The sequence below is a fragment of the Syngnathus leptorhynchus genome, chromosome 5, assembly GCF_054491065.1.
Source record: "Syngnathus leptorhynchus isolate UIUO chromosome 5, UIUO_Slep, whole genome shotgun sequence".
In the NCBI taxonomy this organism is placed as follows: domain Eukaryota; kingdom Metazoa; phylum Chordata; class Actinopteri; order Syngnathiformes; family Syngnathidae; genus Syngnathus; species Syngnathus leptorhynchus.
Window position 1 is genome coordinate 15,993,543 of NC_141199.1, and position 14,527 is coordinate 16,008,069.

At 46.3% G+C, this 14,527-nt stretch overlaps 2 protein-coding genes across 2 annotated transcripts; both read right to left on the reverse strand.

Annotated features, from left to right (window-relative positions):
- Nucleotides 1-378: 378 nt before the first annotated feature.
- Nucleotides 379-11,121, reverse strand: tbc1d9 (TBC1 domain family, member 9 (with GRAM domain)). Its single transcript, XM_085912303.1, has 23 exons — nt 10,731-11,121; nt 10,478-10,625; nt 8,274-8,384; nt 7,618-7,736; nt 7,305-7,533; nt 6,980-7,241; nt 6,703-6,910; nt 6,418-6,624; nt 6,186-6,341; nt 5,948-6,098; nt 5,631-5,845; nt 5,448-5,565; nt 5,077-5,362; nt 4,881-5,010; nt 4,425-4,523; nt 4,256-4,324; nt 3,955-4,195; nt 3,745-3,810; nt 3,585-3,671; nt 3,391-3,447; nt 3,002-3,105; nt 2,765-2,941; nt 379-2,682 (listed from the first exon to the last, which is right to left on the reverse strand). The coding sequence occupies exons 2-23, from the start codon at nt 10,596-10,598 to the stop codon at nt 2,239-2,241; spliced, it is 3,657 nt and encodes a 1,218-aa protein (XP_085768429.1). The 5' UTR covers nt 10,599-10,625; nt 10,731-11,121; the 3' UTR covers nt 379-2,238.
- Nucleotides 11,122-11,747: 626 nt separating this feature from the next.
- LOC147057278 (methionine--tRNA ligase, cytoplasmic-like) lies at nt 11,748-14,436 on the reverse strand. The gene is made up of 4 exons (XM_085912294.1): nt 13,500-14,436; nt 12,886-13,103; nt 12,608-12,776; nt 11,748-12,541 (listed from the first exon to the last, which is right to left on the reverse strand). Exons 1-4 carry the CDS (start codon nt 13,870-13,872, stop codon nt 12,357-12,359), a joined length of 945 nt encoding a protein of 314 aa, XP_085768420.1. The 5' UTR covers nt 13,873-14,436; the 3' UTR covers nt 11,748-12,356.
- Nucleotides 14,437-14,527: the final 91 nt, after the last annotated feature.

Sequence of the window (14,527 nt, forward strand, 5' to 3'; positions counted from 1 at the left end):
GGGTTCCATCACGGCGACAAAGGTAACAGATGTGACTGAAGTTCACAGTGGAACAGATAAGAGCTTTTTGCATCACGCTATCATAATGACGTACAGTGGAGAGTAAAAGTCTACAAATGTCAGGAAAATCAACTTTTGAGCTGAGGTGAAAGTGATTGCTTTAGCACATCCCAGTTAGAAGAGGGTGTGCACACTTGTGCAACCACACTATGGAAGCCTTTTTTTTTTTTTTACTCTTTCTGAAATTATTTATCTTGATCTAGATTGATGATACCACAAAAAAGGATCCATCTTTTCAAGATGTTTTGATTATTTTCAAGACGACTAAAATGAACTAACCAGGATTAAAACAAACAGGTATCTTTTTTTTTCATGAATATGAATCAAAAGATATAAAGCAGAAAAGTCAGTATTATTTTCATTTTAATTTGACGGAGTGATATTCAGTGCATCCCAAAAAAAGAAGCAACATAAAAACATAGAAAAAAGATTGCTTAAAAAAAAACATGCAGTGGGGGAAGGTAATAAAATACACAAGTGAATTCTATTAGATTGAAGACCCCCACGTAAAGTGACTATAGTGTGTCCATACACCAGCGCTAGTGTCATCGTACGCTCGACAGTTCTTCTACAAAACGTTCTTCTCGGGAATCATAGGAAGAAGTGGACTAACCGTACATTATTTGTCAACCGCATGGCACCCGCTCGGGTCCACTGGCTTTGTTTCCCCGTACTGTTTGGCGCTGCCGGTATCTCGTCAAGCACGTCAAGGCGGCATGGCTAGGAATGACAACAACAAAAATGATCATATTAGTGCCTCCTGCGCCTTAGTCTCGACTTTGCTGCAGAGCTTCAGTTTTGTCACTGCCCGCAGTGTCTGTTGCAGTGATCTGGCTCCTCAATCTCCACGTTGCTGTTGCTAGGTCCCAGTTTTTCCTCAATGTCCATAGTCTCATCCGCCCACAGTCTCCTCTTGGATAAAATGGATAGAAATCCTCGTTTTCTTTTTTTGGCGTGGATTTTTTTCGGACTACAATGTGATATTGAGTAATAATGAGCAGCATACTGACATGTAGAGGAATTGTCTTGCATTCTCGCGATCCTTCCCACTGTGCCCAAATGATTTCATTCCACTTCATTGGTCTGAAAGTGATTATTTCCTACAAATCTTTTTTTTTTTCACCCAAAGAGTGACGTATAGTGACAGACAGGATATTTAAATGCTCTTCCGTTAGACGGTGCAAAGTACAATAAACTTCTGCAGTCCAGCTGTTGCCATTCATGCAACAAAATAATAGCAGTGTTTGACTACACAGGCCCAAGACTAGAATGTGTCGACATTTTTGTTTGGTGGATGCGCAAGAGTTTTTATTTTTATTCTTTTATGGATAATAAGTGATGTATCTTGGCTAAAATAAAGTTGGGAATGAACGGTCATAAAATAGTGACAGCACTTCTAGTGTACAGCAACCATTTGTGATTACGTTATGTTGCATCGACGCGTCACATTCATTGCACTATTTTACATTACAGTAATCGCCCACATATTGGTGCGAAGTTATTCATGGATTTAACTTTGTTTTTTTGGGGGGGGGAGGGTCCAGATTGCAATAGAGAAAAAAATGGGGGGGGGGGGGGGGGGGGAGGGGGGTTGAATACCATTATCTTTATTTTATATTTTAATGTGTTAAAAAAATAAACATTTGGCAAAAAGATAAAAAAATTAAATTAAATTCCGTTAATTTGATCAATAAGAAAAACAAAACAATTGGCAAAAAACAGCAAAAAATATTCTACCAAAATATTTAAAAAATTCAAATTTTTGCAGATTTTAAAACAGCTAATATCAGCTGATTAAATGCCCTAATTAGGGCGAAAGTAATAAAAACATTGCTTTGGCACCATGGTGTTGCCCAAGCAACTATGTCGAATGTGCGTGGAGGAGCTTCATTTTTTGGCAAAGTAGTGTATCGTTGCCATCTCGTGGCATCTTTGCGCTGGGCTACAACTATATTGAAGTCTTTTAAGAGGCTTTGACAAAAGTAGTGCTTTGATGGCATCTTGTGACATTCATAGTCGAACGTAATCCTTCTTAGGGGGCTTCAATGAGTTGCAGATTTTTCGCTATTGGTGGCAGAGCTCAGTTGTTTCCCGCTTGCTTCCAATAGTGGGGGATTACTGTGAATTTAGACTTGTACTGTGAATTTCCTTCTAAAAGCGTAGAATGGCGTCTTCCTCTCAACCGGAGAGTGAGATTTCATAGTCGCTGGTGGACAGCAGAGCTTTGCGTCCAATTTTGCAGACGTTCTTGGCGTTGGTGATCCGCGCCGACACGTCGGCGGGCTTCTCGAAATAAAGCACCAGCGCCTGCTCGGTGAGCACCGACGCCAGGAACTGCTCGAAGGTGATGGCCCAGTCCTTGTCCACGCCGGGCTCGGCGTGGCCGTTTTTCTTCTTCTTGTCCTCGTCGCCTCCGTCGCTCCTCACCAGCACGGTGTCGTCGGCGATGTCTTCGCAGCGCAGCTTGTCGTCGGGCTCGTGCGAGCCGGCGCTCAGCACCGAGTACGACGACACCGACGTGTCGTCTTTGGCCTCGTCGTCCGAGGTGAGCATGGCTGATTTGGGCGAGGAGTCTTCCAGCTTGATGTCCTGCATGGCTGGCAAACCTTCCTCCTCGTCCTCCTGAAAAAAAAAAAAAAAATGAACATCCCATTTTATATGCAAAGAAGTCGCTCAATTGAGAACGGCGGCCGAGTCGGCCTACCTCGGATGAGTGATCCCCGAGTTGGTGTTCCCGGCGAGTGGTGCTGAAAAGTTTGCCCACCTCTCCCATCTCTAGCAGCAGGCTGGTGACGGTGGCGGTGGCGTGGTAGAGCTGCTGCTCGGCGGGATCCTCGCTGAACATGCTGTAGAGCGTCTTGCACAGCTCGATGAACTGAGTCTGCGTCGGGCAAACGTTTGTCAAAGCGTGAAATGACGAATGGGAATGCGAGCGTGTCACCTGATTGAGCTTGGGGAGATCCTTGGCCCGCTCCGTTTTGCACTTGCTCTCCTGGTTCCACAGCTTTAAGTAGTGGCGATAGTCGGGAGCGTTCAGCTTCTTCACTGCAAACATGTTTGGACAAACATCAGCTGCTGTGACATTGCGTTCATTCACGCTCAGCTGGGGAACAATGCCGCAAAGAAAGACAAATGACATTAGCGATTATCATAGGAATGCCGGTAAAGAGGACAACTTGTTCCAAAGGGCTTTTTGCTCGTTCAATGCGTGACATCCTGATGACACATTGCGTTCGGGCATAATCGAGGAGAGTTACAACTTCCTTTTCTTTTAGTGATTACGGATAAATGACATCTCGTTTTATGAAATACGATTTAGTTGGCGCTCACCTTTTTCCGTTTTCAAAGTAACCCCGACAAAGCCGTCGTCCTTCTCGCTTCGGTGGCCTGAAGAGAAGATGACAAAATGCGTCGCGACTATTGATCATTGATTAAAAATTGGATGAATTGTTTTGTTTCCAACATTTCTATTACGGCAAATAAAAGTCAACCGGACTTGAAGCATCCATGTGCAAAATGGTTACCCATGGACGTTTCCGGGGTGATGTCTTCAAAGAAGTACTGCGTGGCCTCGAAGGCCGAGTCGGGCTCTTCTTGCTCGCTGGTCAGCTCTTAACACAAAAACCACGGATATTGTCATTCCGCACAAACAAGCGAGCGACATGGCCGCTTTTTGGCGCTCACCGGGTAAAACGTGCATTTTGTAGAGGAGCTTCAGCTTCTCCGTCAGGTCCCCATGGCACAGAACACCTGCAATACAGCAACATTAATAATACTGGTAGAATTAATGAATGAATAAACAAATTAATAATAAAAAAAAAAAAACTGTTGACATTTTTTTAAATAAGCCAAATGGTTTGCTGTCGACCAACAGAATAGTTTTAGTGGACCTACCGAGGCCATTGATGAACTCCCGGAAGTTGATGAAGGCGTCGCCGTTGTGGTCCAGCAGGCGGAAGAAGCGCACGGCCAAGGGGTCGGAGTGGGCGCCGTTGGCCCAGGGGAAGAGGAGCTTGAAGAGGCCCTTGAACTGCTCCACGTCGATGCGGTACTGCTCCAGGTAGGGCAGGCTTGGGTCGTGGCGCTCCGTTGGGTTGCTGCTGCCTCCCCAGTAGCAGCTGGTCAGGTGCTCCGCCTAAAAGGACAAATTGTTTTCAATCGACTCGAATCTTAAAACGCAATGTCGACGGGTTACCTTGAAGAGGACAAAGAGTTCCTCCAACTCTTCCATGCTGAAGGCCGTCTCCGTCACAATAGTTCTGACCTAGAAAGTGTTTGTGAGCGTGAAAAACGATCTCAAGTGTGAAGAAAGAATAGATTGTCCGGCGTGGACATTTCCGTCACGCTCGAGGACGTTTTCTTACCACGTTGCGTTTGGTTGTGTCCTCGATGGTCTGGATGACCCTCAGCCTCTGTTTGAAACGCATCTGCTCGATGACGTCCGCGCGGATGGAGCCGAATTTCTTCAAGCAGAAGAGAGAGACAAACGTGGAAAACAACCACGGGGTGACTAAAGAACTCTGCGGGAATTTCTTGCAAAGGTTAAGCCGAGCAGTCCGATAACATCCGTGTGTAGGTCGCATTAAAAGAAGAACAGAGAGGAATTATGTTGCTCTTAACTTGTCACAAACGGTAGCGAGATAAAACAGACATTGCACTGATATTTGACGGGAAGCCTTCGAAGATTAATGGCCACTTTAACGACCATTTAGTGACCATGAGCTCATCAATCTTGTGGACATAATTGGTCCGTTTCACTTTGCCGTGTAGCATTGACAGTTTATTATTTGTTCTCGGCGGCTTGAAATGATGTGAAATACCTCGTAAGAGCTGCGGACCAGTTTGAAGATGTCCACCTCAGGATGCGGCTCTCCGTTGTCCGTCAACAAGGAGTGGAGATGTTGGATGGGCGGCAAGGTGCTGTCCTTATTGGTCACGTTGTCCAAGTACCTACGAGCGAAAAACATTCCGTCCGTACAAAAAGCAAAAAATGGCGCCTCTTTGTGACCTTCTCACCTGCCCAGCACCGTCATGGCCTCGCCGTCGTCCTTGCAGCCAAGCAGCTGGTGGATGTTGGCGTGCAGCACGGCCAGGGCCAACTGGAAGATCACCTTGATGCCGTCGAAGAAAAAGCAGTCCACCACCACCACGGCGCTCTCGAACGGCATGACCGAGAGGAAGAGCGTGAGGAACCAGGAGAGCGAGATGGTGGAGATGACGCCGAGGTCCTGCATGCAGTCGTAAAGCTCCGGCACGTACTCGCGGGCCAGCTCCTCAAACACGCCTTGATCCACCAGAGCTCCTGAGAAGATCACATAGGCCAGATCCCATTTTTAATCAAGGTCCACAATTTCATTCAAGAGAAAACGCTGATTCGGCATACTGACCTACAACCCTGGTGTTATAGTAGTCGGGCAACATCCTTTCGCAGAGCGCCACCAGTAACCAGAAGGCTTCTTCCTCTTTGGCGTAGAGGAGCAGCACCGACGTCACAATATTCATAGCCTGTGATGTCGTGGAAACGTCAAGCCCAAAAATGTCCCGAGTCACAACGAAGGTACCGTACGTACCTGACAGTATCCGATGTTGGGGTTCCTGAAAGCGTAGGCGGTGAGGACACGGCGGAGGGCGGCGATGCCGATCTCATTCTGGAAGGCGGGATGCTCCGGCAGGGAGCGGTGGAGGTCCCGCTCGATTTCCTCGGTGGCCAAGTTGTATTTGCCCATGGAGCGCTCCACCAGGTCTTCGTAATAGCCGGGATGGGTGGCCATCTCGTTGATGGCCCCTGAGAACAGAATTGCTCAATTGTGACAAAATCGTTACGATTGTGTTCAAACTATTTTAATTGTGTAGCAGGTGAGATCTGAATTGATGTGTTGGAGCTCACCAGAGAAGAGTAGCCAGAGATCTCCTCTCATGCCCTCGGGGATGCCTTTGAGGACCAGTTCCTTGGTCTTCTCGGTGCGGTACATGCACACACCCTGGCCGAACTCTGTGAAGTGGTTCTTCCAGGCTTGCTCCTTCAGGAACTCCTTAGCCTGAGCACACGAGCGACAATTAGGCTTTGAACTAAAGTATTGTGTAGTACTGGAAGTTTTGCGGTTGCAAATGGCTTTTTAGCTGACCAGTTTAGGATTGAAGTCCTCGGGCGAGCGGCGTCGGTACATGGTCATGAGGGCCTGCGAGGCGGTGGGCACGCTGCTGTCGTTCAAGTTGAAGGCGCGCTCGCCCTCCGAGCTCACGCTGCGCTGCAGGCCGCTGGACAGCAGCGAGCCGTAAACCTACAAAAAGCGCGTTAAGAGGAGGAAGCGGAACTTGGGACGAGCGTGACGCGTGCCCGACCATCCACCCTCGCACCTCGTCGTCGGAGCTGTTGAGGCTGCCGGTGAGCTCCCACTCCAGGCAGCTTTTGGAGGGCGTCTGCTGGAGGAAGTCTGAGATCCTCTGGACCAGGAAGTCCCGGTCCTTCAGGTTGGCAAACAGAAATGTCATTCGGTTCTTGGTGCTGATGGAAACGGGACTGGGGAGCACGTTGGAGCTGTCCGCCTTCTCCACGATGGTCACCTGAAAGTTGTTCATGGGTCAAAATATTCAAATGATTCTTCCGCGATTGTCCTGTTGATTCGTTCTGCCTCGACCGACCTCACGGAGAGGAATGATGAGGCTGCACTGCATCTCCTCCTTGCTGGTGAAGCAGATGTAGTTGGTGGAGACAAACATCTGGCCCAGGATGTGCATTTTGCTGAAAGGGGTCCACAGGGTGCAGTCCGTGTGCCCGTCCAGTTTTTCATCTTTGGGCAGACGAAAGAGCGCCCTGTAGCGCTCGCTCTTGGCTCGGGCATCCAGGTCCCTGCGAAAAGAACGACCATCAAGCAAAAGAGCAAAGCGTCCGTCCAAAGCGGCGTCGTGTACGCTTCACCTCTTGAGGGCCGACGCCTTCTTGGGCGATTTCTTCTTGAGCTTGGGCAGCGAGCGGTCCTCCTCGAAGCCCTTGTTGTCCAGCAGCTGGCGCATGGCGATGTTGGCCAGCTGCTCGGCCAGTTTGAAGGTCTCGTTGATGTTGAGGAAGACGGAGAAGACGTGCTCGTGGCTGCGCGTGCTCACTTTGATACCGTCGGGCAGCAAGAGGGTGGCGCTCTTCTCCAGTTGCGTGATGTCGGCCCAGCGCACCACCAGTTTGACTGAAAGACGCAAACAAGATGGTCAGGAGCCTTTTTTTTCCTCATCCAGTGGAACCTTCTAACCTTCTTTGCCCAGCAGGTAGGAATAGAAGCACAGATGGTTGATGCTGAGGTAGAGCCAGCCTTGCCGCGGCACTTTGCCTTTCCAGTAGCTGCACGAGTAGTAGTTGACCAGCTTCTCCTCGTCCGGCATGCCGAACAGCTTGCGGAACTTGGAGCTGGCCTCCTTGAACTTGTCCGTGTCGTCGTCCTCTTTGGCGTCGTGGTTCTTGTTGTACTCGGCGATGATGCCCTGCAGAGGGGGTGTTTCAAAGCGAGTTGCGTAATAAAAGCCTGTTCTCAAGCGGGTTCAAGGAGATGTTTTGTTTTGACTTGCCTGCACTTTTCCTTTGACAAAGGTGGTGATGTCATTTTCGTTCTCAAAGATGGAGAGCGTCTGCAGCATGTTGTGCTCCAGCCACTCCCAGTGCTCTGTGATCTCTTTACGCGACGTTCCTGGGGAGACACCAACCAACATGTTGAACGTCTTCCCGCCAGGACAAGCTAGCAAGCCCCGCTAGCTAGCTAAATTGTTTTGTTTTCCAGACGTGCAGAGGATCAATAACTGGAATCTTCCACTCAAGCACCCACCCTCCCTCAACAGGGGAATGAGTCATGTTTACTTTCAAACAGACGAATTGAGAAAGGAGGAGAGTGACTGCTATCATGCTAAATGAAGCTAGCAACACAATGTTTTAACTGGCGTGGATACACTCAAAACTCTTCTCAGTAGGGTGAAAGCTGCAAATTCCCATTTGCAACACTAACTGCACAAAATGTAATAACAGAGGATACATCTGTTAAAGACAGGAAAGCAAAGTTGAACTTCAAATTCCCTTCTTTAGTCTGGACCGTGAACATCCAGCGAGGCTATTATGACACAATGACAGAAAATGTGGCGGATGGAGGAGGAAGGAGGGGGGGGGGGGGGGGGCTCCTTCCTTTCAAAGACAACTAATCTTAGTTAGATTTGTTGAGTTGCCCCTTACGCACCATGAGCGATGATCCAGTAGGAGAGAGTGTCTGGGGTTTGGTAGAGAATCCTGTAGGGGGCCACGCGGGCACTCGAATCCAGGACCACGTCTAAGGTCCCCACCAATAGACCTGCAACAATGAATATGTATTGAACAAAGCTTCATAACAAATCCTCCGAAAAAAAAAAAAAGATCCGTTCATCTGTTTGATAAGAAGAGCTCCTAGGGAAATTCCCTGGCTAATTTTCTTCAACCCCGGGCACAAACATCTCTGAAACCATGTGATGGGTTGTAATCACAATTAATGCTTTGTGTAGTTAGAGCAAAACAAATCAGCTTACCTCAAAGAATTTATTTATTTATTTATATTTAATCATTATATATATATATTATTATTATCAGAACAACTGCTGGCCTTGTGCAAAAAGGCTGCACACAAGTACCGTGTCTTTTGCCAGGTTGCATAAGTTTGATCTGGGTTGATTTAGAATCCATTAAGCTAAAAATAACCTTGATAAAGAAGGACATTTTGTAAAATTCACTGTTCCAAGATGGCACTTCAGATGAATAGTTTCAATGACAAGAGAAAAGAGAGCAGCGGACTCCATAAGCCTTTTGTTAATGATTCAATTTCAGAGTTCTGTCTGTGATGTGTCTGTTAAGCTTCTGGCATGAGAAGCACAACTTGGAAGCTGAAAAGACACCGTGTTCCAAGTTGATGATTTCAGTAGAAAGGAGGAAGTACGTAGGGTTGCTCTATAAAACACCTTCATCGAACAAGACGCAAAAGGCCAGCTCGGGTCCAACATTCTGCATCCTGTTAGTGCTGACAATTGTGTGTAGAAAAAAAAAAAGAAGAGCAAATGTGGTTGGTGCCCGCGTCGCAGCTCTGCCAAGTGGCAAGCTCAGCATTTACATAAGGATGACATCATCCCCCAGCACCAGCACTGCCCAGCGCGGCGCCGCAGGCAAGAGAATTTCGTAGAAAAACTTAAAAGCTACATATTGTTTTCAATTTGCCCGCAACAATGGCGCTTTCATGACAGCGACGCCAAAGTCATCTATAGCCGTGCAAAAATGCAGACAGAAATGTAGCTATTTAGAGTACATCATTAGCGGACACGGACCATTCCACTTCATGCTGGACTTCTTTTTTTTCTTTTAATTACAAAGCACTCATCTACTTTCTCCAATCTATCCAGTGTTGCTATCACATTGAGTCACAAATGAGGTGATTACAATGACACAAGCCCTAAAAAGCAATTTGTTGAAAGAAACTCATTTGCAAGAGAAAACAAAGGTTAGGAAGTGAAACCCAAACCTGAGTTACTTCTCCCCCCCCAACTTCTTCTTTGTGATGTGTCTGTTTGGCCCAGTTTAGATAGAAGCTCAAGAAGGGAAGGAGAGGGGGGGGGGGGGGAGGCGCCGAATGATTCAGCATGAAGCACATACATACAGTGGCTTCACTGTTTTTTTTTTTTTTCCCCCAACAACACAAGCGTCTGCATTGTCAGGACATTTTTTTGTTTCTCAACAAGCAGGAACATGTCTGGTTTTATTGCTTTAAGGCCATTTTTTTTGGCAGAATCTCCTCCAACTGGACTTGTTGTGCAACACTGGCTTTTAAAAAGTGTCAGTGATTTTCCAGTGGGATTGAGTGACTTTTAAAAGTCTACCTGCAAACACCGGACAGGTCATGTGACCGTCACGCTGTCTCTGTGCAATACTAAGATAGAAACAATGGCATAAAAATACAAGTGACAGTCAATTCCCCCTTTTTATAAGTCCTTCCTGATCTGTTTTTAAGCTTAGCGTGTTGAATCGCACTTTGACGCGAATCGATGACAGTATTTGGCTTGATCCCATTTAAAGAGACTTATCCTAGACTTACTCTTTACGTGGAGCAAACAAAGTTCAGTGTTTCAATAACAAAAGGGGATCAAATATTGCTGTTTGTTACACTTTTGAAAATTATGCGATTGATTAGTCTATGATAGGCTCAAACCAGTGCAACAAAGAAGGGAAGATAAACAGAGCAAAGGTGGACCCAAAGGGGGGCCTGTGCCCCCCCCCCCCGTTTCCATTTGGATACATTCATAGGGCTAAATATAGACTATGGGTCTCCGTCGTTTTTATTGCTTTTCAAATATGAAAAATATCGCTTTAAGAACAAAGCATCAACAAACCTTATAGTAATCGGCGGGTAATAATGAAGCCCCTTACCAGCTAGTCCTCCGCCTTCCCCGCCGTGGCCTTTCCGTTTCTGGAGGATGAAATAAGGATTCGCCCGCTCCGTGATCCACAGGGCGCCCGCCAGTAACACCTCTTCGGGACTCACCCACATGATGTTGACCTCAGTCGTTTGTTTTTCCTAAGAACACATGGACCACGAATTAAAAATGTGTAATGTTTAAAAAAAAAAAAAAAAAAAAAAAAAGGGAGCGAGGACTCGCTGTTTGCGTGCCAGCTTCCTCACTTCAAAACAAAACAGCTGGTGGTGCGAACGTCATCCAAATAACGAACGCCCTCCTCTCAATAGCATCGATAAAAAGACTAAAATTGGATTTCTTGGAGGGTCGCAGCCATTTTAGAAGGCGTTTGTTGTGCTCCAGCTCCGTGGCAGGTGCGCGGACTCGACGCTCGTTATGCTGCACGTCCACGAGATTCCGTGTTTATTTTCCACCCACGACTCTCAAAAATATCGAAAAATAAATCTATGCTATAAAATAAGCTCCGATGGGGTTGCAGGAGAAATGTCGATAGTCAAAGCGAATGACAATGACGATGGCTGGCAGAAACCATCCTTCGTCTTCACTCGCTCTTCCTCCTCCTTCCTTGACGGAAAGTAGAGCCTGGGCGCTACGCGTGACGTCACAAACTTGGACCAACGCATGACGTCACAACCCGTAGCCGACGTGTGACGGATTCGTTTCTCACCGCCACCGGCAAAAAAACCCTTATAAAATTAATAAATAAATAAATGACAAGTGGGATACAATCAGGATGTTTGATCACTTTGAAAAAAAATGTCAACAATCAAAAGAAAATTCCGTAACATGTTTTGATTACAAACCTTGTGATTGAACCATTAAAATATGAACAGAAAATAAATAAATGCAAACCTTCAAACAGGCAAATGGCAGTAAAAGTCATCCCCAGTATTTTTTCGGTCACTTTTATTCATGACATAATACACAGGTCAACAATATACACAAATGTGACGTTATAAAAATCTAAATTAGTGACAACTTGAATTACTTCAATCCATATACATTCTTCAAATCATAAAGCAGAAATGTTACCAGTTAAACAGTAAACATGACACATACTGTAAATTGGCAAAAAATAGTAACAATGGATACCGTATTTCCTCCACAAATAGAGGCCATTTAATCACTTACTGCAACAGCTATGAGGCATGTCCAGGAAGTAAGGCATTCAAATCTGCACAAAGGCTTTTTTTACAAACAGACCTTAACAATAATCTGTCAACAGAACAATTACTTCCATATCATAAAGTAGATTCTGTTTGCTCTTGCCTAATGGCTGCAATGTGCATTTCACCATTGAAGGAAGGTGTAAATGTTTTTGTTTTTTTTAAGACAGTCAATTGGACAGAGGCGATAGTTACCCAATAGCACCCCCTGCTGTTGTATTTTATATTAACAAGTTCATGGAAGGTTTTTTTTAGTGGATGTAAGGCAATTATGAGTTTTGTATTTTGTAAGTTTATGTGGCTTGGATCCAAACACTGGATGGAAGTAATTAGTTAGCAATAGAAGAGGGGGAATGAGGCATTAGTAGTAAGCTGTTTGTAGTTTGCTTATCATTTTGCATGTGGAATGTCACTGCTTAGGTGTCATTTAAAAGTAATGACAGTAACCAAATGATACTCCATTTTTTTTTAACAACATGGGGGAACTAGGAGGCATTTAAGGCAATTAATTGAGGCACAGCATCTATTGGATTGGAGTAAATACGGTAAATTCAAGTGAAAACAAACTTCTGCTGAAAACAATGTGATTCCAAAAGAAAGACAAAATTGGAAAAAAAGCATCTCCTTCCAGTTGAGGAAAGAAAAAAAAAAGTGTCCGGTTCTCCATCATGCTGCTCCTACATGTGTCAGGACGACCTCACAGTCGTTCAAGGTGGGCGCTCGGCACACGCCCTTGCCCACGACCTCCAGGGGTACGCCCTTGTAGGTAGCCACACACTGGCTGTCTGTGCGGAGCTCTGAGCCAACGTGTTCATGGACATTGGCGGAGTCCAGCTCCTTGTCCGGGTTGCCTAGGCAGAACAAAGACAAATTTGACACAACATATCTTGTAGCGCTCAGCAGTTGTGTAATAATACCTGTAAATCCACAAATGGTCACTCTATCCCCAGGTACTGCTCCAGGCGGAGGTGCGAGGATCTCCACGTTGCCCAGTGACCTCACGGACACGACCACGGCCTGGGACGCCACGCCTCGCACCTGCGTGGGCTTCAGGTTGCACAGTAGAACAGCCATGCAGTTCTGAAACTGAACACCACACATGCCAACGTTAGCTTTGATAGCAGACCACAATGGAAATTGCCTTGACTTAAGATCGTTGATAAATGTGGTACGGTTGTAATTCTTCGTGACGTACCTGGTTGACGGCCGCGCATTCGCTAACCACCGTCCTCGGGTGAGCCTCGCCGACATCCACATGCTGTAAGTACAAGCCGTCCGTACCCGGGAGCTGCATGGTCCTAATAATGCAGCCCGCCCGGAGATCCAGGTGGGATGCGTCCATTCGGTCTTTGCCGTCCACTTCGGCTTTGTCCTCAACGGAAACTTCGGCTACTTTTTGTGCCTTCTTCCTTTCTAGCATTAAAGACAGTGCAAAATGATGACAAAAAAAAAAATCAAATGTCAGTTTGTATTATAATGATGCCTTGAAATACAAGTTTAATTTGTTCAGCAACTATTGTCGTAATTCAAAACTGTTTTGGGTTATAAAAAAAAAAAAACGCCCCCCACTAATACATTTCACCGAGACGCGAATAACGGGGGTACTCTATAATATATTATATTGCGCGAATGCTAAATCCAATTCGGCTATTAGCTTAGCTCTTGGTTGGTCATAAAAACAAAGACAGCGACAAGTTCACGTATAAAACTTACAAGAGGAAAAACAACAGGGCGTTTAGGCTAAATTGGCACGCATTCACTTTTAAAAAGATCGCAGGGATCCCGCACTCAGGGGCGGCCCTAACCCACCTTTGGCCTTGCCTTCGGAGGACGACCGCCGACTGAGGCCCATCTCCCGCAGCTCCCTGCTTACGGTGGCCGCGCTGACGTTAGCTCCAGACGCCCGTCTGAACTCTGCAGCGAGCGCCTGCAGGGACGGGAAGGTCTGCTCCTGGGCCATCCGCTCCAGAACCTGCCGATGCTCCTCCTTGAGCTTGTGCGGCCGCCCGCAGCGGGGCAACGGGCACGTTCGGCCCTCTCGCTTCCATTGCACGATGACGTTATTGACGGTGGAGCGCGGCAGGTTGAGCAAGGTGGCAATCTCCCTCAGGGATTTTTTACACATGTGGCATCCGACTACGGTGCCCCGCTGGAAGTCGCTCAGCTCTCCGCTGCGACCCATCGCTGACGTCGTATGAACTGTGTATATGCACAAAACGTTTCTTCTTTCTCCTCTCTCCTTCTACTGCAAGTACTCTATTGCCCCCTAGAGGGCAGTGTCGTTACATACGCAATTGAAATTGGATGGGATTATATATATAAAAAATGAATCTATCATTTTGCAGTTTAAATCTGTCATATAAAACCCCCCAACAAAAATATAAAAATAATCTGGAATTTATTCCAGCACAATGCTTACACGTGCATCAAGGTTACCATTTTTCTAATAATATATATATACACAACAATACGTTACAAAATAGTGATGGCGTAATCTTTGCTGGACAGTGTGCAATATACAGCATTGGTCCCACTATAGGCATCAAATATCACAAGCAAGCACAAATCATGTGCTGTATCGATGCCGCGTCCTCAACATTCTCACTCCCACACTTTACAATTGTCTCACTCACCGGAGCGATAAAGTGCAACAAGGTTTACCACAGACAGGTAACGAGGACGCAGAGAACCCAGTGGGTTAACGGGCAGGAAAAAACAGTCTGTGTTAAAGTGTGGCTGGCTACACATTGAAGTTAGGAGAAGCTGGTGTTTGATGTGTCATTTACAAATCTCGGATATTCTCAACACGGCAGTGGGCCGGGTTTGTTCGCTCGACT

Bases quoted from the DNA above. Each gene is read 5' to 3' on its own strand.
- tbc1d9 (XM_085912303.1), bottom strand. From the start codon at position 10,598: ATGTGGGTGAGTCCCGAAGAGGTGTTACTGGCGGGCGCCCTGTGGATC. The intron at 7,737-8,273 runs GTGCGTAAGGGG...GTGTCTCCCCAG, and splicing joins CTACTGGATCATCGCTCATG to GAACGTCGCGTAAAGAGATC. The intron at 4,325-4,424 runs GTAAGAAAACGT...AACACTTTCTAG, and splicing joins ACACAACCAAACGCAACGTG to GTCAGAACTATTGTGACGGA.
- LOC147057278 (XM_085912294.1), bottom strand. From the start codon at position 13,872: ATGGGTCGCAGCGGAGAGCTGAGCGACTTCCAGCGGGGCACCGTAGTC. The intron at 13,104-13,499 runs GTGGGTTAGGGC...CTTTAATGCTAG, and splicing joins CTCCGAAGGCAAGGCCAAAG to AAAGGAAGAAGGCACAAAAA. The intron at 12,777-12,885 runs GTACGTCACGAA...TGTGGTGTTCAG, and splicing joins AATGCGCGGCCGTCAACCAG to TTTCAGAACTGCATGGCTGT.